The sequence below is a fragment of the Mya arenaria genome, chromosome 2 (assembly GCF_026914265.1).
Source record: "Mya arenaria isolate MELC-2E11 chromosome 2, ASM2691426v1".
Lineage (NCBI taxonomy): Eukaryota > Metazoa > Mollusca > Bivalvia > Myida > Myidae > Mya > Mya arenaria.
In genome coordinates this window covers 9,084,119-9,110,400 of record NC_069123.1, presented here as the reverse complement: position 1 = coordinate 9,110,400, position 26,282 = coordinate 9,084,119, and the positions used below count along the sequence as shown (strand labels likewise).

The following is a 26,282-nucleotide window of genomic DNA, read 5'->3' as shown; positions in this document are numbered from 1 at the left end:
ATAATATCTCAGCAACTACTTGATGTATTGCATTGAGACTTTATACAATGGTATTCAACCACCTAACCTACTTGAAATACCAAGTTAGATAACTGTATTTTGCGAATAATGGCCCTTTATATTAGACTTAGAAATTCTGGTTAAACTTTTGCATATAACCATATTTATGTTTATATCTCAGCACATCATGTATTGCATTGAAATCTAATCTAACAGTGATCCATGCATGTTTCGCCAAAACTTTTCAATTCTTACATTGAAAAGCGGCGGAATAGTCGAGCGCGCTGTCTCTGTGACAGCTCTTGTTTATTTACTTTTGAGGTTCAATATTTAGCAGGCATAATACATTTACCCATTGTGACAGGTGTACATGTCATTTAGAGTCGAGTAAATTTTATGAAGGGCAATTTTATCAGATTTCTAATGAAAAGCATTTGCATTTTTCCGGAAATGTCTTAATACAAGTACAACATTACAGGGAATATTAAAGCATTGTTTTGATTTTTTTCCTTATTAGGCCATACCAAATAGTTTCTGTGCTAAGCATCCTTAGAAGAAGAGTTTTTTTTAAATAATCAACAATCTTGCAAATTAATTGCCTTTAACTTAATATAATACCTCCGACTACAGAAAGCAAGTGCAAACAACATGCTTCATACTTTGTATTAATATTCTTGGCATTTGATATCAGAAAATGATGCATTCTGTGTGATTCCAATGATCAACACACTTTAATACATGTTTTAACTAAACTCAGTTTGCAGTGGAAATCTTTCTACCAATTGATATTGGTCCAAAATGGACCAATGAAGCTCTGATGGAATGGACCAAAAAAGCTCTGATGGCTATATTCTATATAGGATGTCGCTCCGAAATGAACCAAAGAAGCTCTAATGGCTGTATTCTATTTAAAATGTCGCTCCGAAATGGACCAAAGAAGCTCTGATGGCTATATTCTATTTAAGATGTCGCTCCGAAATGGACCAAAAGAGCTCTGATGGCTATAATATATATAGGATGTCGCTCCGAAATGAACCAAAGAAGCTCTGATGGCTATATTCTATATAGGAGGTTGCTCCGAAATGGCCCAAAGAAGCTCTGATGGCTATATTCTATATAAGATGTCGCTCCTAAATGGACCAAAGAAGCTCTGATGGCTATATTCTATATAAGATGTCGCTCCGAAATGGACCAAAGAAGCTCTGATGGCTATATTCTATATAAGATGTCGCTCCGAAATGGCCCAAAGAAGCTCTGATGGCTATATTCTATATAGGATGTCGCTCCGAAATGGACCAAAGAAGCTCTGATGGCTATATTCTATATAAGATGTCGCTCCGAAATGGCCCAAAGAAGCTCTGATGGCTATAATATATATAGGATGTCGCTCCGAAATGAACCAAAGAAGCTCTAATGGCTATATTCTATATAAGATGTCGCTCCGAAATGGCCCAAAGAAGCTCTGATGGCTATATTCTATATAGGATGTCGCTCCGAAATGGACCAAAGAAGCTCTGATGGCTATATTCTATATAAGATGTCGCTCCGAAATGGCCCAAAGAAGCTCTGATGGCTATAATATATATAGGATGTCGCTCCGAAATGAACCAAAGAAGCTCTAATGGCTATATTCTATATAAGATGTCGCTCCGAAATGGCCCAAAGAAGCTCTGATGGCTATAATATATATAGGATGTCGCTCCGAAATGAACCAAAGAAGCTCTAATGGCTATATTCTATATAAGATGTCGCTCCGAAATGGCCCAAAGAAGCTCTGATGGCTATAATATATATAGGATGTCGCTCCGAAATGGCCCAAAGAAGCTCTGATGGCTATATTCTATATAAGATGTCGCTCCTAAATGGACAAAAGAAGCTCTGATGGCTATATGCTATATAGGATGTCGCTTTTTGGGTACCTTTATTCAGAGATTCGTTGGTTTGTTTCAGGATAGCTAGATGGGGTTTCGTACAAAGAACCGACGCTTAAGATAAACACAATTTGGTATGACCTTACGTAATCAGTATGTGTCTTAGCTATCAATACTTATGTGAAAAACTACAGAAACAAGCCCAGTAGCCAAAAGTTCAAACATAAACTCCGTTTAATGGCACAGGGAAAACGCCAAAGACATAGAACACAAACACAAAAAGACAAACAATCATAAACAAGAAATATAGAACAACAACACAAAACCGATTGTTCAAATGATAAATATTTTTAAGTTTTATTAATAGCAATTTTAGTTATTCACATTTTACTCACGTCTATACAAAAACACATAATACACTATGACATAAATGGAGAGATCGACCGACTGACCGACCAATTAATCAACCTATAAACAAAGCAACCAAGCAACCGACCAACCAAGCAACCAATCAACCAACCAACCGTATGATACCTCCTGTATACCTTAGTCCACAGCAGTCAATTGTATAAACTTGGCCAAGTTGTCTACATGTTGTTTTTACGTTGAAACGATTTGATTGGTTAATATTAATGTTCGGATAAATACTGACCAATCAATAAATAGTTTGCCCAATATTAACCAAACCACAGTCTTAACCAGTTTTATACAATTGGTTGCAGATGTACACCACGTTATCCAGTCACGTCATGTACCTTTATCCATCAAAATTAGGCCGTAGTAGAACTATTGTAAACATGAACATGAGGAGCTATATCAAATATGCTAATAGTCTCTTTATATTCATTTTGATTATAATAAGAATTGAAGTAATAATGCTTTGTGAACGTGTATCTAAATTGATCCTTCAGTTGCATGTCATACCTTGCCAATTCATGACAAGCCTTTTTCTGCAACTGTTTAGGCTTGTTACAGTAAATGAACTTCTTGGTTTTGCATGCATCTTTTGACGGAACAGGAGGTTTTATCCAGCGATCACACGTCGAGCTGTTGTTGTTGTGTTGGTGACATTGTGTAATGTTAATTCCTTCATCCCAGTACGCACATGCTGCTATATTTTCATGCATTTTATGTACTGGAGAAAAGGTATTCATAAAATAATGTGTGTTTGGAACATAGACTAACCGATCGTCAATTTCAGTAGGCAACTTAAGCGCTTGATAAAAGTACGGCTCGGTTGTACTTAGCTTGTTTGTCGACGTCTTCGAGTGGTTCATTATCTTTTCCATGACTTTCATGTATTTACCATATTCATCGGTAACAAACGCAGGACCAGCGACTGCAAGAAATTTTTTTCGTGTTGCCGTCTTCTCCAAGTCATGCATCATGTATTCCAAAAACGGGTGACCTTGCTTGCACAGCATAATTGCATTGTTAATAAGGTAAGGCCTGCCGACACCAAATACACTGTTGGGAAATGGTTCTGGTGGGAAAATACACGAAAACTTCCTTGTGACATGGTCGAGGGGTCGTAAGCATTCCATGTCCAAGTCAGCGTATACTCCACCAAAATGATGTAGAATGAAATACCTCATAGCGTCCGCACGATGCATGTAATGCTTATACGTATCCCAGACTTGCAAGAAGAAATGATATTTGTCTGTTATTAGCTTATTGGCGTTGTCGTCTGTCCAAAAGTAATACGTCCAGTTAGGGTTATGGTTGATAAACGATCGGATGAATGGCTCGGCTTGGTTTGGAACATTAGTATCTTTATACGTCTGGTGAATAATATGGGGTATTTTTGGTTGCTGTCCATCTGCAGATGGGAAGTCTGTATGTACGGCTGGTTCGAGGAACAGCTTATCTGAAAGTTTAAATCCATATACAAATTTCACATTGTTAGCACATAACTCAAACATATTAAAATATATTCGTGTGAATATGGCATCACATGTTGCTGGAATCAATATTCAACAAACATAATTTTCTACGTTTGAGTAAAACGAATAAGAAGATAATTAATTTCCCTTGTTTATAATGGAATAACCGCCAGGTGGCGTTTTATAAGCATGAGTTATTCATGCGCACCAGTATTTCGTGCGCATATGAATGTAAAGGCATTCAGCTTTGGGGATCTGATACGTTCACATCGATTCAATTGATTGTTATATTTTGTATGCAAATGTTTATGGTGAAAGTTTTCTGTTATAATGCAAATCATATAAATGATCTATTTGTTTTCACTTGTCTACAAAGAACATAGCGATGTAATATACACATGTACATCTTTATATAGTACGTACATATACATGAATCATGTAAATGATATATTTTCTACACATCATTGTTAAGGAGCTTATGGGTGATGAGGCCCGACAACTAGTGATACAAGACAAATTCTGTAATTCTGGATGCCAAACGGGGTTTCTGAGTTTTCCTAGGAGGGTTTTATCTCAGTTTTTCCTCGACCACGTCTGTAAGCTCCATTTTGGCCAAGCATGTTGTTATTTAGACATACTTTGCTCATGTTGAAAGTTCATGCTGTATGTGTTAATCGGTTTCCCCAAATGCTTCTCTGAGACTTCGTAAATAATAACATTGAAATAGTATTGATTTTGTTGTTTTCTATAGGTGGCTATATAATGGCATTCAGGGAAATAGCAATGATGTAATAATAGATATGGATTTATGCTTTTAGAATTGCTCCGGGTCAAGCATCAATCACAATTACCTGGTATTCTTAATGCATTTTTTGGCCATTTGAGCTATCTGATTCGAGCAATTCGGTCCCTAGGGTGATCTCTTAGACTGAGAATTATAAAAAATGTGTTCTTATACTTTATGATTCACATATTAAACAAATAATCCACTTTTGGTCGTATATTTTAACATATTAATAATTTTAATATTTTATTTTTAGGAATTATAAAGATTGGATGAAATAGTAAAATATTTAATATGTAAAAATATACGACCAAAATTAGATTAATTGTTTATTATGTGTATTATAGTTCTCAGTCCAGGAGATCGCCTTAGGGACCGAATCGCTCAAATCAAATAGCTCGACTGGCCAAAAACGCAGTCCAAATACCAGGTAACTGTGGCATCAATACCCCAGTTACCGAACATTTTACACAGGAAATATACTATGATATTTTTAACTACATAGAGAAAAATTGTTTCTGTACTAGAAATAATCGAATATAACAATTCACGGAGTGAGCAACAAAATGTATACGTTGCATGGCTTTGCTACGAGTGAAATATTCACCTTTCGTGCTCACGAATTGAGCCATTCGAGCTCCTCGGCCATTTTTATCGAAAACAACCTCGGATGTATGCCGGTACATCAGTTGAAGTAGTTCGTAAATTTGATGAATTATATAATTAATTAAATGTAGTGTTTTAGAGTTGTATTTATTGATCGTAGTTTAAATTGATTGCTTGTGAAGTGTTTTATTGCAAACACAATTAAGATTCCCAAGAGTTAAGTCATAAAGTTTAACTGCTAAATAAAATTACTCCGCGATCTACTTGCAGCGGACATAAACGTACCGCTTTTTGAGTATGTAAAACGTCCAAATACATCCGAGGTTGTTTTCGATAAAAATGGCCGAGGAGTTCCGACTGGAGTTGAGCTACAGCAGTTAATTTACAGCTGCAGATATCGTGTGTCATACTCTTGTAGAGCCAAGGTCAACGCAATAAAATACACACCATCGTCATAAACGAATCCCTTGTCACCACCAGTTGCTGTCCTCTGCTCCTTGTCACCACCAGTTGCTGTCCTCTGCTCCTTGTCACCACCAGTTGATGTCTTCTGCTCCTTGTCACCACCAGTTGCTGTCCTCTGCTCCTTGTCACCACCAGTTGCTGTCCTCTGCTCCTTGTCACCACCAGTTGCTGTCATTTTGTCCTTGTCACCACCAGTTGCTGTCCTCTGCTCCTTGTCACCACCAGTTGCTGTCAATTGCTCCTTGTTACCACCAGTTGCTGTCCTCTGCTCCTCTTTTGCACTAAATTTACTTGAAGATTCATCGAAGGTGGTTTTTAAGAGAAATGAAGACAGTTTAAAGTCTAATATTACTCCAAGAAAAACTCCAAAGAAAATGACAATACACACATGTTTTTTTCTTATTTTACGATACATATTTAGATTTTGAAGAGTTTATATCAATTCAGTACCCGGTTTGGCTGTAAAGCAGAGTTTAAATGATAGGATCAATAGTACACGTGGTTTTACCCTCAAATGGTCCGCAAGGCAACACAAGTTACACTCAAAACTCGTGAAAAACGACCTTATCATAATTGGTGTAAATGAGGCCCTGCAAGAATTTCATGAACCTCGACAACGAAGAAAACGCTTCGTGCGGTAAACCAAAGGAACTAGTTCAAACTCAGGATATCTCAAGTGATTGTGACATTGTCACAACTTTCGAATGAAGTAAGGTGCATCGTGTTGGTAGACCAAACCAGCCGTCAACCAATAGGAAATTGTCGAGGAGTTCCGAATCAAGAGCTCTTATGAAAACATAGATAAATATTAACTATTTGTGCACTTCTCTATATATGCATAATTATGTATTTATTATTATGATTTATTGATCTCATTCTTTTTGCATATTGTGTGTATTGTGCTATTGCTGCTTTTGTCGCCATTGTACATGTATATGCTTTGCCAGATGGGTCTATGACCTTGGAAATAAATGTTCTGTTCTGTTCTATGAACCTTTTCCACATGAAGTGATAGACCCAAGATCAGGGGGTCCAACGTGTTTTGTGTTTTCCGAATTTTAAGTGAAGGAAATGTGTGATGCGGAATGAAATGGCGTTGTTCGACGAGATATTGGTGTTTTGGGAGGATATTTTCACCTGGTTATATCCTTTTTCTCGCAATAAAAATACGCCTAACCGATGGCCACACGTGTATGCTTCTCAGTTACTGAGTGTATAAGCTGGACGATCGCTTGTTTACAAAGTGAAAATAGAAAATTGCGTGCCTTAAAACTATGTTTTTAGTCAAAGTGTACCGTTCTTTTAACTATTTTAGCTATTTTTTTATTGAACTTTTGCATCATTTTCTTTTCGACGGCTAGTGCACTTACATGGGCACTATACGGGCGATTTGCTTATGCTTAAACACCTTTTATGTTGGGCAAGGAAGTTTTACGTAGTTTTTGTGTGATGCAGAATCAGAAAGATGAAGATAAAGCCTCTGGCCATTCCAATGGTCCCACGGGCTCACCTTACGAAAATCACAATGGGTTTGCGCGACAGCAGTTCCCGGCCAGAAAATCACGCTGAATATAATCATAGCCACCAACGATCATATAAACCTATGAAACACCGAATCGCTTTTTATTATTGCCAAAGCTCTAACTCGTACTACAGTGTCGGACAGTAAGCGTAAGGTCGTTTCCCTAGCCGCTCGAAAGCGCGTTGACGACGTCGGCTCCCGTTCATTCCCCATGGTGCCCGAGCATATCGCCAACGTGGACAACATTGCCGCCGTCGAACTGATCTCAATTAAAATCCCCCGCCAAACCTCAACTCACAGTGGGCAATCTCCCAAACTATGACAGGCATGGAGAGTGATTGTTGATCAATGATAACTTAAGCTGTTATAGCGGCAATGTGTATAATTAACCAAATCCGTACAGTAATGTTATAAATTACTGCATTGACATTTTGACTCTGCAAAAGTGCATCTTTAATTGCTGTTTCATTCTCATAAACACTATGTATACATGTTAATCCACAAATGATATAATACAATGCAAATGTATGCAAGTAATCATTCATAGTTTATCTTGTGAAATAACGTTTATTCGAAGTATTTAACGATTTTAGGAATTCCTAAAGTTGTCATGGAACTGTCATTTCCGCCATTTTGAGACCTGGGAACTTGCAAGTGCGGCATGATACATCGGTTCATTTTCAGAACATGAATGTTATTTATAACTTTTAATGTAATGTTAAACTGTCTTACAATGTTATTTGTTAATAGCAAATCGTAATTCAACAGATGCATCACATGATGCATTACTCTGAACTGATATGTATTTGAACTATTTTGTAACATCCGCGCGTTCCTAACTCGGAAGTCCAAAGTTATGAAAATTATTTTGATTGTGACTTTTGCAAATGAACCAAGGTCACAAAGCATTAAATTGATATTTCCATGACGAGAGTTACTGCCCTTTGTTAATATTTGTATGTTGAACTCGATATTTATGCATAATATTGTTGTTGTTTGCTCGACCGAAGTACTGCCTTCTAGGGTTAGGAATTCCAAGCACCGATGCCATTGGCTGGTAATTTCCTAAAGACTTTTTAATTGGTCAGAATTTCTAATTCCTAAAATCCAAACCGACTGTCGAGTATATAAGGCGGCGCAATCTGGCCCCCCTGGGGATGTGACGGGGTCAAGCCATAATGCAGCCATTATAGGGCGCGGGCAGACCTTTATAAACTCAACAACAACACAACAGTGGATATCTTATATTTTTGATCACTCAACCATTAAATTCTAACACGACAAGATCTTAGAAATCCTAAAATGGCAACGCCATATGTAATTCCAAAACTGGTAGGCACTATTTAAACACAAACTAGATATATTCTACAGTTACATTGCTATTTAAAAGCTAATATTATTTATTTACTGAGAAGATAAAACGCTGATTATAATTACGCAGACATGATAATAATGATTGTTTTGCTTCCAAAGAGACACTGCGTTGCGCCGCTATGAACCAGTTAATTTATATGCATGTGTTTCATGTATATTTAAATAAGGGAGCCATAAATTAGACGTCTTCGGAAATGAAAGTCTTTGTTGTTGTCTTTGACGAAATTGTTCCAACGGTCAATTAAAATAGAAGCCATCCTGACGAAGGCAAAATGTGTTACAGTGTGTATGTTATTTTAAAGGTACTCGCTAATGTTTTTGTAACATCATGTTTCTGTAAAATGCATTTTTTGTATGACGAAATAAAGTGTGGCAAATCATTAGGAGTGTTAAAACTAAGATACCAACAGGTGGAAACCTCCAATATCGTCCTTGAAGACCACAATTTTTATAAGCGTTAGCAACGCAATTGGTCACTTAATTACGACCTTGTTGTTGCGAAATCGTCATTAGCACGTGATTTTATCAAGGTCAAAAGGTTCACCACTTTTAAATTAAAGTCCTGGTGGCGTTGTGGTTAAGGCGTCGATTTTCTAGTTTTTTCTTGACTTAACTGACATCGCTTCTTACTCATTTACAACCAAAATACTTTTTTTACTAGTACTTTATGTTTTTGTGCAATTTCGCTATCATAGAATATAATAAGTGTTTTCAGAAGCATTACCGGCTAAAACTATTTTTTGGTTTAAAAACATGAGCGAATACCGTTAAATGAAGAAAGAATAAGTTATACAACCTGTGTATATAATTTTGTAAATACAAGAAACTGGCAGTTTTTGACTTTTGTTAAAATCAAAAAAAAAATGTACCAAATTTGTTAATCTTTTAAAACAATATAATATTGTTGGATTACAAGAAACTTTCATTGATAATTTAGATTTTGTAGATATCAAGGGTTACGATGCATTTTTCAAAAATAGAAAACAATTGTTATGAATTCACACAAATCAGGTGGTATTGCACGTACTGTAAGAATACAATATACATTGAATTATAGAGGAAAAAGATCGGTTCTGAAAAGTAGGTCGCATTAGCGGGGTGGTCGTGAAAACGGTGTGGTCGCACATAGGGTTTTTACTAGGGATGGCAACGAGTAGTAAAATTGGTACTCGACTACCCGGACAATCTTTAGATCGAGTACTCGGGTACTCGATTACTCGGAAAAAATGATTTTGTTTTTTGGAAAGACAAGATCGTTTATACATGTACCGTTCATGGCGTATATTGTGCGTTGGTCGTATAATTGATCATTGTCATCGTTAAATTAGACTTTCATTATTTACTTTTACAGAAAATTAAATAAAAGGAAAGCAAATGCTGTTTCATGCTTTTAATTTTGTCTTTTTCATTTCACTTTAATGATTTCACATATAAGTATGCACTGCAAATTAGCTACAATATAGCTTGAAAGTTTAACCCGGATTTTATTCGAGCGTCTATATAGTCGAGATTTATAATGAACATCAATCAGAATTACAATTGTGTAGTTGAAAGTGCCGCTATCAAAACTTCGCTAATTGACATTAGTGCTAATTGGAAATAGGGGGCCTTTGCTGACAGTTTGCAACTCTCAACTAATTTATTAGGGTCAATTGTGTACACAGCGGGGATTAGAGGGACCGTAAATTGTCCTCTTGGCAACTAACCAGATCTCTTACTTCGTCTGTAAATCGTGTGTTTTGTGATTTTTATAGATTTTTTCCGAGTACTCGAGTAGTGATTTGGTACTCGAGTACTCGGACGTTCGATCGAGTACTCAAGTACTCGGGTACTCGTTGCCATCCCTAGATTTTACTGTATCATAAAATCAGAACGGAGTTAAACACTGATTGATAATAAGTTCTATGGTTTTCTTCACGTTAGGACATTCTTAAAGATGTAGTGCTGTATATATCGCTGGATTCAACGGGTGATCCGTGTTCAGATATTCAGAGTGGTCTAGATAGATTGTCAAATCAATTTAATTACACATGTATGTTGGATGATTTTTACACACACACACACGAAAAGTCTTGATGTTTTGTAGATCAAGAATTGTTTGAAAAGCAACGTATTGAAACAGTATACGAAGAGTTTCAGTGTGAACTCGACTTGTTTGAAAATTCAGATAATATTTATAACAAGAACTGTCGTAGGAATGCGCGCTCGACTATACGCCCCTTTGCCGTAAAAAACGTATAATAATGATGCCATAGGTGCTTGTCAAAAGCGAAAAAAAAGACAGATTAAAAATATACAAGAAACGCCGCAATGCGACGAAACCAGATTTACAATGATTGACAGAAAACCATCAGCCTTTGTGACATTTAGTTTTAACATTTTTTATATTTTGTTTTATTAACAGTAACTTTGACCTTGACACAGGGGTCAAAACGCAATCCCAGCAACGGTACCCACACAATGGTGTACACCATTCTTGTTTACAGTCTTCACTTTTGGTTTGAAATGTAAACAAATGTGCCTGTGCAATAAGTGTATAGGAGTAATAAGTCAAAATACCAAATTACCCTAAAATCTTAACCGGGTGCCGACGCAATCTCATTAAAATCAGATCCCCAATACACGCTTCACGACGTTACGCTATGTGGATCTGAGGACTTCGCATAATGAAATGAAGTGAACGTCACGATATGATTTTAACGAGATTGGCGCCGACGCAGACGACGGGCGAGTAGTTTAGACTTTTTATTTTTCGAATAGTCGAGCTAAAATGGTCATTTCCGGTTTCCCGACATACCCTATGTTTTTTGCCCCGACCTTAGACCTTTATTGCCTGGAATTTTATTAATCCCCCGCCACGAAGTGGGGAGGGAATTATAGGAATGCACTTCGTCCGTCTGTCAGTCTGTCTGTCCGTCCGTTTGTCAGTCCGTCCGTCTGGCCGTTCGTGTCCGGGCTATAACTTACTTATGCATTGATGGATTACCATATAACTTGGTACAAATGTTGTCCTCATTGAGACGATGTGCAGTGATCTTGACGTGATGGATTACCATATTACTTTGTACAATTGTTGTCCTTATTGAGACAATGTGCAGTGACTTGACCCGGGTCCATACCTTGAAGGTCAAGGTCACACAAGACATTTAAACGTCAGAGTACACATGCTCGTGTCCGCTTATGCATTAATGGATTACCACAGTACTTGGTACAAATGTTGTCCTCACTGAGACGAAGTGCAGTAACCTTGACCTAGGTCCATACCCCAAATGTCAAGGTAACACGAGACATTTAAAGGTCAGAGTACACATGCTCGTGTCCGCGCTATAACTTACTTATGCATTGATGGATTACCATATTATTTGGTACAAATGTTGTCCTTATTGGGACGATGTGCAGTGACCTTAACCCGGGTCCATATTTCAAAGGTCAAGGTCACACGCGTCATTTAAACGTCAGAGTACACATGCTCGTGTCCGCGCTATAACTTACTTGTGCATTGATTGATTACCATATTACTTGGTACAAATGGTGTCCTTGTTAAGACGGTGTGCAGTGATCTTGACCCGGGACCATACCTCAAAGGTCAAGGTCACACGAAACATTTTAAGGTCAGAGTACACATGTTCGTGTCCGCGCTATAACTTACTTATGCATTGATGGATTACCATATTACATGGTACAAATATTGTCCTTATTGTGACGATGTGCAGTGACCTTAACCCGAGTCCATACCTCAAAGGTCAAGGTCACAACAGACATTTTCAGGTCAGAGTACACATGCTCGTGTCTGCGCTATAACTTACTTATGCATTGATGGATTACCATATTACTTGGTACAATTGTTGTCCTTATTAAGATAATGTGCAGTGACCTTGACCCGGGTCCATACCTCAACGGTCAAGGTCACACAAGACATTTAAACGTCAGAGTACACATGCTCGTGTCAACGCTATACCATACTTATGCATTGATGGATTACCATATTAGTTGGTACAAATGTTTTCCTTATTGGGACGATGTGCAGTGACCTTAACCCGGGTCCATGTTTCAAAGGTCAAGGTCACACGCGTCATTTAAATGTCAGAGTACACATGCTCGTGTCCGCTATAACTTACTTGTGCATTGATGGATTACCATATTACTTGGTACAAATGTTGTCCTTATTGAGATAATGTGCAGTGACCTTGACCCGGGTCCATACCTCAACGGTCAAGGTCACACAAGACATTCAAAGGTCAGAGTACACATGTTCGTGCCCGCGCTATAACTTACTTATGCATTGATGGATTACCATATTACATGGTACAAATGTTGTCCTTATTGAGACGATGTGCAGTGACCTTGACCCGGGACCATACCTCAATGGTCAAGGTCACATTAGACATTTAAGGTCATAGTACTCATGCTTGTGTCTGCGCTTTTTTACATTTAGCAGTGTCGACATGTCAATTCTTGCTGGATTTATTGACCTTATACATTTCATGTACTTTTAGCAACATTAACTGAATTTGATCCAAGAACTCGAACCAATGGCAATTTGTGCCAATTACTCATCATGAAGTTTCGGGTCAATATTATGACAATGCTAAATAGAGGATAAGATATAAATGTTAAATGAAAGTGTGCAGATTTATACTTTCTACCAAGCATTATCATTATGTGTAACAAGTTTAATATAAAAAAGCAATGGACACAAATGTGATAATATATTTATAACTTGTGTTTTCTCTTCAAAAGTAGTTAAACAATGTTATGACGTCACCGCAATATATTTGTATCACTTTATCGAAAATACTTAAGGCTTTCTATTTCATCGATGTTATAAATCAAGGACTCACTTTCCTTCTTTTTTTAGCCAATATAACCTTGACATTGATCTTACCTACACTACACACAATATGAATAACTTTAACAAATATCCTTTTATAATATGTTCAAATATCCAAAAATATTTAGGCTACCGATCAAACAACTATATTTCCTATATTCCCACTCTTGTCCAGTGGTTGTGTACAATTTTGGTCAGATTCGACGTTCCAGTCAGGAGAAAAATAAAATATACTAAAAAACAACGGCGGGGGATATAGCCGTCCTTTGGACTGCCTTGTTCTTATTAGCTATTGTGATCAGTCTATGTCCGGCGTCTGTCGTCCGTCGTGCGTCGTACGGCGTCAACAATTGGTTATAATAATCATCTTCTCCTAAACCGCTTCGACAGTTTTAATGAAACTTTATAGGAATGATCCCTAGTTGAAGCTTTTTCAAAATTGTTCAAAGAAATGAATTTCATGCAGAACTCTGGTTGCCATGGCAACCTAAAAGTAAACCTACAAAACTGTTTTTGTCAAATACTATGAGGCCTAGTGCTTAGATATTTGGTGTGTAACATTGTCTATTGGTTATCTACCAAGTTTATTCAAATTATGCCTCTGGAGAAAAATTGACCTCACCCCGTGGGTTACAAGTTCACTATAAATACATTTTGTTAAAATCTGATAGTTATGTAAAGTTTTCTCTTGAAGCAAGGGCAGCAAGTCTTGCTATATGGTCTCCCTTTTTGTTGGAGGTTGCACTACTTTCTATTTTTAGCTCACCAGAGCACGAAGTGCTGAAGGTGAGCTATTGTGATCGGTCTTTGTCGGTCGTCCGTCCGTCCGTCAACAATTGCTTAAAAACACCTCCTCTGAAACTACCTGGCCAAATTCAATGAAACTTCACAGGAAGCTTCCTTTGGTGTCCCTCTAAAAAATACAACAAGGGGTCACGATTGATTAACAAAAACAACAACAACAACAACAAAATGGCCGACTTTTTGTTTTCCTTTAAAAAATATCTCTACTGAAACTACCAATCCAAATTCAATGAAACTTTACAAAAAGCTTTCTTGGGTGACCCTCTACAAAAATACAACAAGAGGTCACGATTGATCAACAACAAAAACAACAACAACAACAACAACAACAACAACAACAACAACAACAAAATGGCCAACTTCCTGTTTTGCTTAAAAAACCTCCATCTCCTCTAAAACTACCAGTCCAAATTCAATGAAACTTTACAGGAAGCATCCTTGGCTAACCTTGTACAAAAATACAACAAGGGGTCGCTATTGATCAACAACAAGAACAACAATGTGTTGTTAAAATCTTAAAAGTTATGTAAAGTTAAATCTTGAAGCAAGGAAGGCAAATCTTGCTCTATGTTCTCCCTTTCTGTTTAACAGTGTATTGTCTATTTTTAGTTTTTCTATTTTTAGTAACAAGGGATTATATGTTATATACGATTATATAATGTTATATTTTTTAATTTTTGAAATAAGTCACTTTTATGGTAATAATTGTTTTATATGTTAGGAAATATTATATCTCTTTATTTTCTAGAAGAATATAATTTTTACTCAATGATAAATTATCAGACTTTTCCATTGAACTACATGTAGACCATTGTAATTGTACAATCCTATCTTTTTCGTGGTTAGTGAATACATCTTATATAAACAAGACTGTAACTCACCAACATAGATGGGAAGCCATGCTGTGTTGGATTAAAATTGAGACAATGTTACTGTAGGCTCTCCATGAGCATTTTTATCAAATCCTCATAATTTATAGTAGTTATATATTTTATTGGATGATGCGCTGTCCGTCGTTCCTGTGTCTTACACAATTGCTTGTGAAAATCAAATTATGCCTCTGGGGTCAAAACTCGCTATGCCATGAGGTTTTCTGTGGACTGACCCAAAATCTTCTTGTCTGACACCGCTAGGCCGAAACCTTTAATAATATGTTACGAGCATCATATAGTGGCCCTCTACCAAGATTGTGCAAATTACGCCCCTTGGGTCAAATTTGGTCCCACCCTTATTGACCTAATGTTTTATTTTAGAAACTACAGCGAAGCAATGTTGACCATGTTCAAAATTCTGTAAACAAATAACAATGGGTGTTTTTGTTGATAATAAACTGGTTTCGGTTTTATTTCGGTTTCACAAACTGTGTATTTGTTGTTAAAGTTTGAAATAAAATCAAATTCAGTTTTATCGTGTTTTTTTTACAAAAACCGAAACCAGTTTTTGAAACTATCGAAACCCCTACTGGAGGCGGTTTCATCGGTTCATTATATCCGAAAACTAGTTCACTTTGAAAACAATATTGCGGTAATTGATCAACCACGTTTGTTGAAACTCAATGTTTTTTCAATAAGTGTGTGTTAAATATCAGTTTGTATGCTCCACCATGTTGTTGAAACTGTTTACAAAAACATGTATTTGTTACTTCAAGCAAAATTATCAAAACCGGTTTCCAATCTGCTGAAACCATTGAAACCAAACTGAAACTGGTTTGGAATCAACAAAAACGCCCAATGTTGTGGTTGGATGACCTTGACTGTGACTGCCTTCTTTTTTGTTTATGAAGCTACACAAATGAAATTTGGATCGTGTGTAGAGTTTTGAAAACAAATATCAATATTGTCCTCGGATGACATTGACTGTGACTTTTTGACCTACTTCCTTTGTTTTAAGGTGCAGCAATAAAATTTTGACTATGTGTACAGTTTTGAAAACAAATATCAATGCTGTGGATTACCTTTATTGTATCTTTTTGACATCTTATTTTTGAAGCTACAGTTTTGAAATTTGGATCATATATACAGCTTTGAGAACAAATATCAAGCTATATTGATTACAAAGGTTTAACTCTTTTACTCAGGTGCGATTTAGGGCCATCATGGCCCTCTTGTTATTATTGGTTTGATTTGTTTTCTTTTACATGTTATAATGTTTATTCATTCATCCAAGTATGCACATGCAGCAATATTTTCATCAATTCTATGTACTGGAGAAAAGGTATTAACAAAATAGTGTGTGTTTGGAACGTAGACAACTCTAACCGATAGTTTCGATATGCAATTTTAGCGCTAAATAAAATAACTGCATATTTTTATCCGAATACTTTCTTCAAACTTTTGCATTTGCTTTTAATAATGATGGAACATTTCACAACAGCGAAAAAAAAATCCGCGTGAAATGTGCACAGAATGCTTATTACAATGACAACACATCGTCAAAGGTTGTTATAAGAGCTTAATTGCTAATTTTTATTTAAAATGGATAGAAAATGCTCTGTACTGCCGAGAAACGATCGACACGCCATTGTAAGTGGAATCATAGTGTGGGGCTTTGATTTACATATGCAGTTTGTTGTTGGGAGTTTGATCATAACAGAAAGTGAAATAGATTAATTCGATAAAACATCTAGTTAGGTCCTCTTAAAGCGTATCACCACAATATGAGATTTAGTACATGTTTTACATTTTAAATTTTGAACTGTATTTTATGTCAAACTTCAATCAGAAAATTCTAAATTTTAAATTAATGTGCTGGTTGGAGAACAGTTTTTTTTTGAAGATTTCCTCAATAGAAAGGTTTTCGACGGAAATAATACTTACACTTATTGAATCTAGGCTTAAACTTTACAGTAATTGGACTAAAGGGTCAATGTCTTACGATGTATGTTATTGAAATTTGTGAAGTAATGAAATTTGCGGTTTTTTGTGTCAGTCTGAACTGTTTAGAAATAAGGCATGGCAGAACTATTAAAATTTAATCCTATAAACCATTGGCCAAAATTTCCAGGGAAGCATCTATTTTTAAATGTATTTATGTGCCAAAACTTACAGGGAAGCATCTATTTATAAATATATCTATGTGTCAAAACTTACATAGAAGCATCTATTTTAAAATATATTTATGTGCCAAAACTTACAGAGAAGCATCTATTTTAAAATATATTTATGTGCCAAAACTTACAGAGAAGCATCTATTTTAAAATGTATTTATGTGCCAAAACTTACAGAGAAGCATCTATTTTAAAGTATATTTATGTGCTAATGTGATTCAATCATATTATGAATAGTATTTAAATATGAATAAATTAATCGATGTGTGTGTGTGTGCGAGTGTCAAAATGTTTTATTTAGCAAAAACTATTTCCTTGTAAGGCATTTTATCTTTTCTCATGTATTTGAATTTAGCTAAATCGGAAATGAAACTTAAGAGCAGGATACATTCAAGTGTAGAGATTTCAAAGTTGTCAAGTTATTTAAGCCTGCATCTGAATTATAAACAATGGAGATTTTATCTCACATTTGACGAGGATGGTTAAGCAACGTGTTGCATTGCACACAATATGATGCCATGCTGATCACTTGAGAATTTAACCACTTGTATCACCGATCGTGTAATTAAAACGTATCCGACCGACATGCGTTGCTTCATAATCAAGTGGGATTTGAATTTACACAACTTCATAGATATTTTTTTTAAATATGAAACTTAAAATAAAATTTGTGTGCTTTTTCATTTTTGTTGGAGCTTTTCTTGCAGTTTTATACGACTTTAAACTCTCTTCATTCCGCTTAAAAATCACTTGGAAGAAATCAAGTAAAAATAGTACAGAGGAGAGACAGAGAACGGCAAATGGCGTAGACAATGGATTCGTTTATGACAATGGTGTGTATTTTATTGCGTTGAAAGTGGCTTTAAAGCTGCACTCTCACAGATTGAAGGTTTTGACAACTTTTTTTTTACTTTTTGTCTGGAAACGACCCAACTTTTGCGAAAATCCATGGAAACCGGTTAATAAGACTGCTTACAAAAATGAGATCGCAGATTTTTATATTTAAGTTCAAAAATTGATGTTTTATGCCTTTTTCTTAAACGGTTTAAGCCATAAAACATGAATCTTTGAACGGAAATATGAAATTTAGGATCTGATTTTTGTCAGCAATCTTCTATCATTGGTTTGCAGATATTTACGCAAAAATTTGCTCTTTCCAAGACAAAAAATAAAAAAAGTTGTTAAAATGGTCAATCTGTGAGAGTGCCGCTTTAACCTGTACTATCTACATGAGTAAGAACCACAATAAAGTTGCAGCTGTACATTAATAGCTAAAGATGAACTCAAAACCAAACAGTTGTATATTTATAGCTAATTATAATTTCGAATACAGCAACAACTATTAAGCACATCTACAGATATAAATGAATATACAACGCTAGCTGCATTTGCCATAGTACATTGCATATGTAAAATTTGATGAATGCCCAATCAAATGCATATATGTACACCTCAACTTTCATTCTATGAACGGCCTTTCGGCTATTGCGAATAGTTTTCGATGAACGCAACCTCTTTGGATATGTCCGGACTGCGAATCATCGCGTATTTATATAAAAAGCGTACTCTTGTTTGTATTGTGTCAGCACTCAGCAGGCCATGTTTAAAAGTTTAATTCATGCATTGTTGTCATAAGCGTTTTAATTTTATTTTAAAAAGTGAATTTCTTTTTGGAACGTTTTGTCCGTACGATAAAATGTGTTTACCGATCGGGTCGTTCTATTTAATGCAAGTGAATGAAATTAAGTATTAACACACAATTCTCGAAAGAAATAATGAACCATTCATGTAGATATAAGTAATGAATTGCGTCCTTGATGTCATTATCGCGAATAAGAACGCAGTTGGGCTGCTAAAAGTAAGCGTGGACTTCGGACTCCACACACTTTAACCAGCCAAACGGCATTTATATCCCGATAATGACATCAGTCACGCAATTCATCACTTAAAGCAAGAGCGACGCGGAACAAACGCAAATGCTAGTCTATTTTCTTAACCAAACAAGGGGCATATGAAATTCCATAACGGTTTATTTCAGATAAGCTGTTCTTCGAACATGCTAGTCTATTTTCTTAACCAAATAAGAGGGATATCTAGAGAAATAGTGTAAAAGCCTTGCTTTTCATTGAATATTAGATACATTTGAGCCCTGTTCCACATGATTTTTTTTGAGTTTCTTGCTTACAATAAGAAATTTGTATATGGATTTCCGTAACGGTTTATTTTAGAAAAGCTGTTCCTCGAACCAGCCGTACATACAGACTTCCCATCTGCAGATGGACAGCAACCAAAAATACCCCATATTATTCACCAGACTTATAAAGATACTAATGTTCCAAACCAAGCCGAGCCATTCATCAGATCGTTTATCAACCATAACCCTAACTGGACGTATTATTTTTGGACGGACGACTCCGCCAGGAAGCTGCTTACAGCCAGATACCCATTTTTCTTGCAAGTCTGGGATAGGTACAAGCATCACATGCATCGTGCGGACGCTATGAGGTATTTCATTTTACATCAGTTTGGCGGAGTATACGCTGACCTGGACATGGAATGCTTACGACCCCTCGACCATGTCACAAGGAAGTTTTCGTGTATTTTCCCACCAGAACCTTTTCCCAACAGTGTATTTGGTCTCAGCTGGCCTTATATTATTAACAACGCAATTATACTGTGTAAGCCAGGTCACCCGTTTTTGGAATACATGATGCATGACTTGGGAAAGACGGCAACACGAAAAGAAATTCTTGCAGTTGCAGGTCCTGCGTTTGTTACTGAGGAATATGGTAAATACATGAAAGCTATGGAAAAGATCATGAACCACTCGAAGACGTTGACAAAAAAGCTAAGTGCAACCGAGCCGTACTTTTATCAAGCGCTGAAGTTGCCTACTGAAATCGACGATCGGTTAGTCTATGTTCCAAACACACACTATTTTATGAATACCTTTTCTCCAGTACATAAAATTCATGAAAAAATAGCAGCCTGTGCGTACTGGGATGAAGGCATGAACATTACACAATGTCAACAACACAACAGCAACAGCTCGACGTGTGATCGCTGGATAAAACCTCCTGTTCCGTCAAAAGATGCATGCAAAACCAAGAAGTTCATTTACTGTAACAAGCCTAACGAGTTGCAGAAAAAGGCTTGTCATGAATTGGCAAGGAATGACATGCAACTGAAGGATCAATTACGATACACGTTCACAAAGCATAATTACTTCGGATCTTATAATAATCAAAAGAAATATAAAGAGACTATTAGCATATTTGATATCGCTCCTCATGCAAATGTTTACACTAGTTTGACTACGGTTTAACTTTGATGGATAAAGACACATATGACGTCACTATATTATGTGGTGTACATCAGGGGACTAAGGTATATAGAATAAGCATACTATAATAATGGCTGAATCGACATATTTATTCTGCAAAAGAGCATTCTTATTCCATGTGCCATTTTCATACATACCATGCATATATGTTCACCCATACATAATCTAATACTATGTGAATATTAGTGGTTATTCATAGTTTTCCGCCATTTTGTTTTCTGGGAACTGGCAAGTGCGTCATGATACATCGTTTTATTTCCCAACATGAATGTTATTTACAACTTTTAATGTAATCTTATTCTGTCCTACAAGATAATTTGTTAAATGAAAACTGATACATTGTAATATTCGCGCCTTCCTAACTGTAAATTTTAAGGTTATAAAATTATGTTGACTTATAGAGATACTTATGTTCCAAAACAAGCCGAGCCGTTCATCAGATCGTTTATAAACCATAACCCTAACTGGACGTTTCAATTTTGGACGGACAACTCCGCCAAAAAGCTGATAACAGACAAATACCATTTCTTCGTACAAGTCTGGGATACGTACAAGCATTACATGCATCGTTCGGACGCTATGAGGTATTTCATTCTACATCAGTTTGGTGGTGTATACGCTGACCTTGACATGGAATGCTTACGACCCCTCGACCACGTCACCAGGAAGTTTTCGTGTATTTTCCCACCAGAACCATTTTTCAACAGTGTATTTGGTCTCAGCTGGCCTTATATTATTAATAACGCCATAATGCTGTGCAAGCCGGGTCATCCATTTTTGGAATACTTGATGCATGATTTGGAGAAGACGGCAACACGAAAAGAAATTCTATACGTCGCAGGTCCTGCGTTTGTTACTGAGGAATACGGTAAATACATGAAAGTCATGGAAAAGACCATGACTTACTCAAAGACGCCGACTAAGAAGCTAAATCCAACTGAGCCGTACTTTTATCAAGCTCTTATTTTGCCTACTGAAATTGACGATCGGTTAGTCTATGTTCCAAACACACATTATTTTATGAATACCTTTTCTCCAGTACATAAAATTCATGAAAAAATAGCAGCATGTGCGTACTGGGATGAAGGAATGAACATTACACAATGTCACCAAATCAACAGGAAATCTTACAGCATGGTTTGAAATTTCTTTTTTTATTATAACATATACATTAAACTTCTTTGTACCATCAAAAAGTTCTCATGTGCTGGATTTTACTCGGGAAATGAAATTGAGTGAGAATACAAGATGTACAGGTGTGGCCTAATACGAAGTGGTTAACTTTGCAGGATTTATTTAAGCAGTCTGTTTAAATGCTTTAGCAATTATTATCTTTAATTAATAACATATTTAGAACTTTTGACATTTCACCTTTATTTACACAAAAATGCATAAAATACCGTGATACAAGCGTACATAAAGAGATCGACCGACCAACCCAACAACCAACCAACCGTTCTTGTAACACATCTGGCTCCCTTTAATCTCTGTTAGGATGGCGTCTTATTAACCAATGGGATCAATGAAAAACAAAAGTCTCTCAATTTCCAATAACGTCCAATTTATATTTTCATTAACCAGCTATTTATCTTCTCGGTGAATAAATTATATCAGATAGTGTATACTAATGCTAAATCAAATTTAGTTTGTGTTTTAAAAAGTGCCTACCAGTTTAGGAATCTTATATGGCAATGCCATTTTAGGATCTTTAGTCAGAACAGGATGGTGTAGTTTAAGAATGTTTAATCGTTTAATGATCGAAATGAATTGTTCAACTGTTGTTGTTGTTGTTGAGTGTATAAAGGTCTGCCCGAGCCCTATAATGGCTGCATTATGGCTTGACCCCGTCACATCCCCAAGTGTGACTTAAACAATAAATTTCAGCCAAAGGGGGAGTTTTACCCCCATCGGTTGATGGGATATTCGCCAAAGGAATAATTTTGTACCCAAAATACCGCAAAACCTGCAATGAATGACATCTAGAGTGGCCCCACAGCTCTGACTATTGGATATGGTTTCATTTCTCTAGGCTTAACTACAGTTGTAATTTAGAAAATTGATATTACATTGTATCATAAAAACCATCAATTTGTAGGAATGGTATATTTTAAAGGATGAGCGAGAACGCGGTCAGTTCATTGACAAGAAAGTGCTGTGAGAACAGGGAGTTTCGCCCACTATATGTATATCTATAAATGAACTGACCACTTTGTTGTCGATATCCGACTATTGCCTCACTTTTTAATTATTTAACCTTCTTCAAGAATAAGAGTGCGTTGACATTATTTGTTTTAAATACATGTTTTTTTTTTAAATGTACATATATAGAGACGGTTACTATGCTTATCTTCTTTATAATTCGTCCCGCGCCCGATTTTTTTTTCTATTTTAATATGCATGTGCGGGATAATAATACATGATATACTTTCTAGACACAGACATGTAGCCCCTCGTCCAGTGTTTTCTCTTTTTTATCAGGGATCGTAACAATATATTTTTATCAAAATTTCAATATCTTTAATTGAATTAATTAGGGCTAGGATCAAAAATTTGATTTTCCTATTAATGAATCTAGATTGTTCCTCTGTTTTGTTTATTTTGAGTTTATCAAGGTCTGCCCGCGCCCATTGGCTGCATTATGGCTTGGCTCCGCCGTGACGCCATCACGACTTAAATTGTGTTTAAATGCCATAAGTGACATGAGATAGAAGTGACAGCATTTCGCAGTCAAATCCAGACATTGGAAGACTTGAAGAAACAGAGTGAGATTCATGAGATCCGGGTGCGATACCCTAGCTCTTTGCGAAGACTCTTGGTTCTTTAACGTGTTCGGTGTAAAGCACCGATACACGGGTACAACTTTCCTGGGTTGAACCAGTACTGAGTACACCATTTTTCCAAGCATTACCCTTTGTATGCCGAGCGCCAGGCAAAGGGGCTACTTGCACCAACTTTTAACGTCTATTTCGGTATGACGCGGCCCGGGACCGGACACACGACCTCCCGCTCCGTAGGCGGACGCATTAACCACTAGGCCACGGAGACGATCATTTTTGTTCCTCTGTAAAATTGCGCCACCTTATATACTCGACAGTCGGTCAGGATATTAGGAACTAAGAATTCTGACCAATCAAAAACTCATAGGAATTTATCTGCTAATTGCTGTGGTTCTTAGAATTTCTTATCCTAAAAAGGCAGTACGTCGGTCGAGTTAACATCAAGGAATATTATGCATGAACATTGAGTTAATCATACACATATGAACAATGGGCAGTAACTGTTGTCATGGAGATATCAATATAATGCTTTGTGACATTGACTCATTTGCAATAGTCACAATCAACATAATTTTATAACATTTAAATTTACAGTTAGGAAGGCGCGAATATTACAATGTATCAGTTAAATATTTTCATTTAACAAATTATCTTGTAAGTCAGAATAAGATTACATTAAAAGTTGTAAATAACATTCATGTTTGGAAATGAAACGGTGTATCATGGCGCACTTGCCAGTTCCCAGAAAACAAAATGGCGGAAAACTATGAATAATCACTTATATTCACGTAGTATTAGATTATGTATGGGTGAACATATATGCATGGTATGTTTGAAAATGGCACATGGAATAAGAATGCACTTTTGCAGAACAAATATGTCGATACAGCCATGTATTACAGTATGCTAATTCTATATACCTTAGTCCCCAGATGTACACCACGTAATATAGTCACGTCATATGTGTCTTTATCCATCAAAGTTAAACCGTGGTCAAACTAGTGTAAACATTTGCATGAGGAGCGATATCAAATATGCTAATAGTCTCATTATATTTCTTTTGATTATTATAAGATCCGAAGTAATTATGCTTTGTGAACGTGTATCTAAATTGATCCTTTAGTTGCATGTCATACCTTGCCAATTCATGACAAGCCCTTTTCTGCAAATCGTTAGGCTTGTTACAGTAAATGAACTTCTTGGTTTTGCATGCATCTTTTGACGGAACAGGAGGTTTTATCCAGCGATCACACGTCGAGCTGTTGTTGTTGTTTTGGTGACATTGTGTTATGTTCATTCCTTCATCCCAGTACGCACATGCTGCTATTTTTTCATGAATTTTATGTACTGGAGAAAAGGTATTCATAAAATAATGTGTGTTTGGAACATAGACTAACCGATCGTCAATTTCAGTAGGCAACTTAAGCGCTTGATAAAAGTACGGCTCGGTTGAACTTAGCTTGTTTGTCGACGTCTTCGAGTGGTTCATGATCTTTTCCATGACTTTCATGTATTTACCATATTCCCCAGTAACAAACGCAGGACCTGCGACTGCAAGAATTTCTTTTCGTGTTGCCGTCTTCTCCAAGTCATGCATCATGTATTCCAAAAACGGGTGACCTGGCTTGCACAGCATAATTGCGTTGTTAATAAGGTAAGGCCTGCCGACACCAAATACACTGTTAGGGAAAGGTTCTGGTGGGAAAATACAAGAAAACTTCCTGGTGACATGGTCGAGGGGTCGTAAGCATTCTATGTCCAGGTCAGCGTATACTCCACCAAAATGATGTAGAATGAAATACCTCATAGCGTCCGCACGATGCATGTAATGCTTGTACGTATCCCAGACTTGCAAGAAGAAAGGGTATTTATCTGTTATAAGCTTCTTGGCGGAGTCGTCCGTCCAAAAATAATACGTCCAGTTAGGGTTATGGTTTATAAACGATCTGATGAATGGCTCGGCTTGGTTTGGAACATTAGTATCTTTATAAGTCTGGTGAATAATATGCGGTATTTTTGGTTGCTGTCCATCTGCAGATGGGAAGTCTGTATGTACGGCTGGTTCGAGGAACAGCTTATCTGAAAGTTTAAATCCATATACAAATTTTACATTGTTAGCACATAACTCAAACATATTAAAATATATTCGTGTGAATATGGCATCACGTGTTGCTGGAATCAATATTCAACAACTATAATTGTCTACGTTTAAGTAAAACGAATTAGAAGAAAATTAATTTCCCTTGTTTATAATGGAATAACCGCCAGGTGGCGTTTTATAAGCATGAGTGATTCATACGCACCAGTATTTCGTGCGCATATGAATGTAAAGGCATTCAGCTTTGGGGATCTGATACGTTCACATCGATTCAATTGATTGTTATACTTTGTATGAAAAATGTTTATGGTGAAAGTTTTCTGTTATAATGCAAATTCATCATATAAATGATCTATTTGTTTTCACTTGTCTACAAAGAACATAGCGATGTAATATACACCTGTACATCTTCATATAGTACGTACATATACATGCATCATGTAAATGATATATTTTCTTTACATCATTGTTAAGGAGCTTATGGGTGATGAGGCCCGACATCTAGTGGTACAAGACAAATTCTGTAATATTGGATGCCAAACGAGGTTTCTGAGTTTTCCTAGAAGGAGGGTTTTATCTCAGTTTTTCCTCGACCACGTATGTAAGCTCCTTTTTGGCCAAGCATGTCCTTTTTTAGACATACTTTGCTCATGTTGCAAGTTCATGCTGTGTGTTTTAATCGGTTTCCCAAGTGCTTCTCTGAGACTTCGTAAATAATAACATTGAAATAGTATTGATTTTGTTGTTTTCTATAGGTGGCTATATAATGGCATTCAAGGAAATAGCAATGATGTAATAATAGATATGGATTTATGCTTTTAGAATTTGCTCCGGGTCAAGCATCAATCACAATTACCTGGTATTTTTAATGCATTTTT

The 26,282-nt window shown here is 36.4% G+C and overlaps 1 protein-coding gene across 1 annotated transcript; it reads left to right on the top strand.

Annotated features, from left to right (window-relative positions):
• The first annotated feature begins 17,654 nt into the window (after positions 1-17,654).
• LOC128220280 (uncharacterized) lies at positions 17,655-21,783 on the top strand. Its single transcript, XM_052928622.1, has 2 exons — positions 17,655-18,019; positions 19,415-21,783. The coding sequence occupies exons 1-2, from the start codon at positions 17,836-17,838 to the stop codon at positions 20,509-20,511; spliced, it is 1,281 nt and encodes a 426-aa protein (XP_052784582.1). The 5' UTR covers positions 17,655-17,835; the 3' UTR covers positions 20,512-21,783.
• Positions 21,784-26,282: the final 4,499 nt, after the last annotated feature.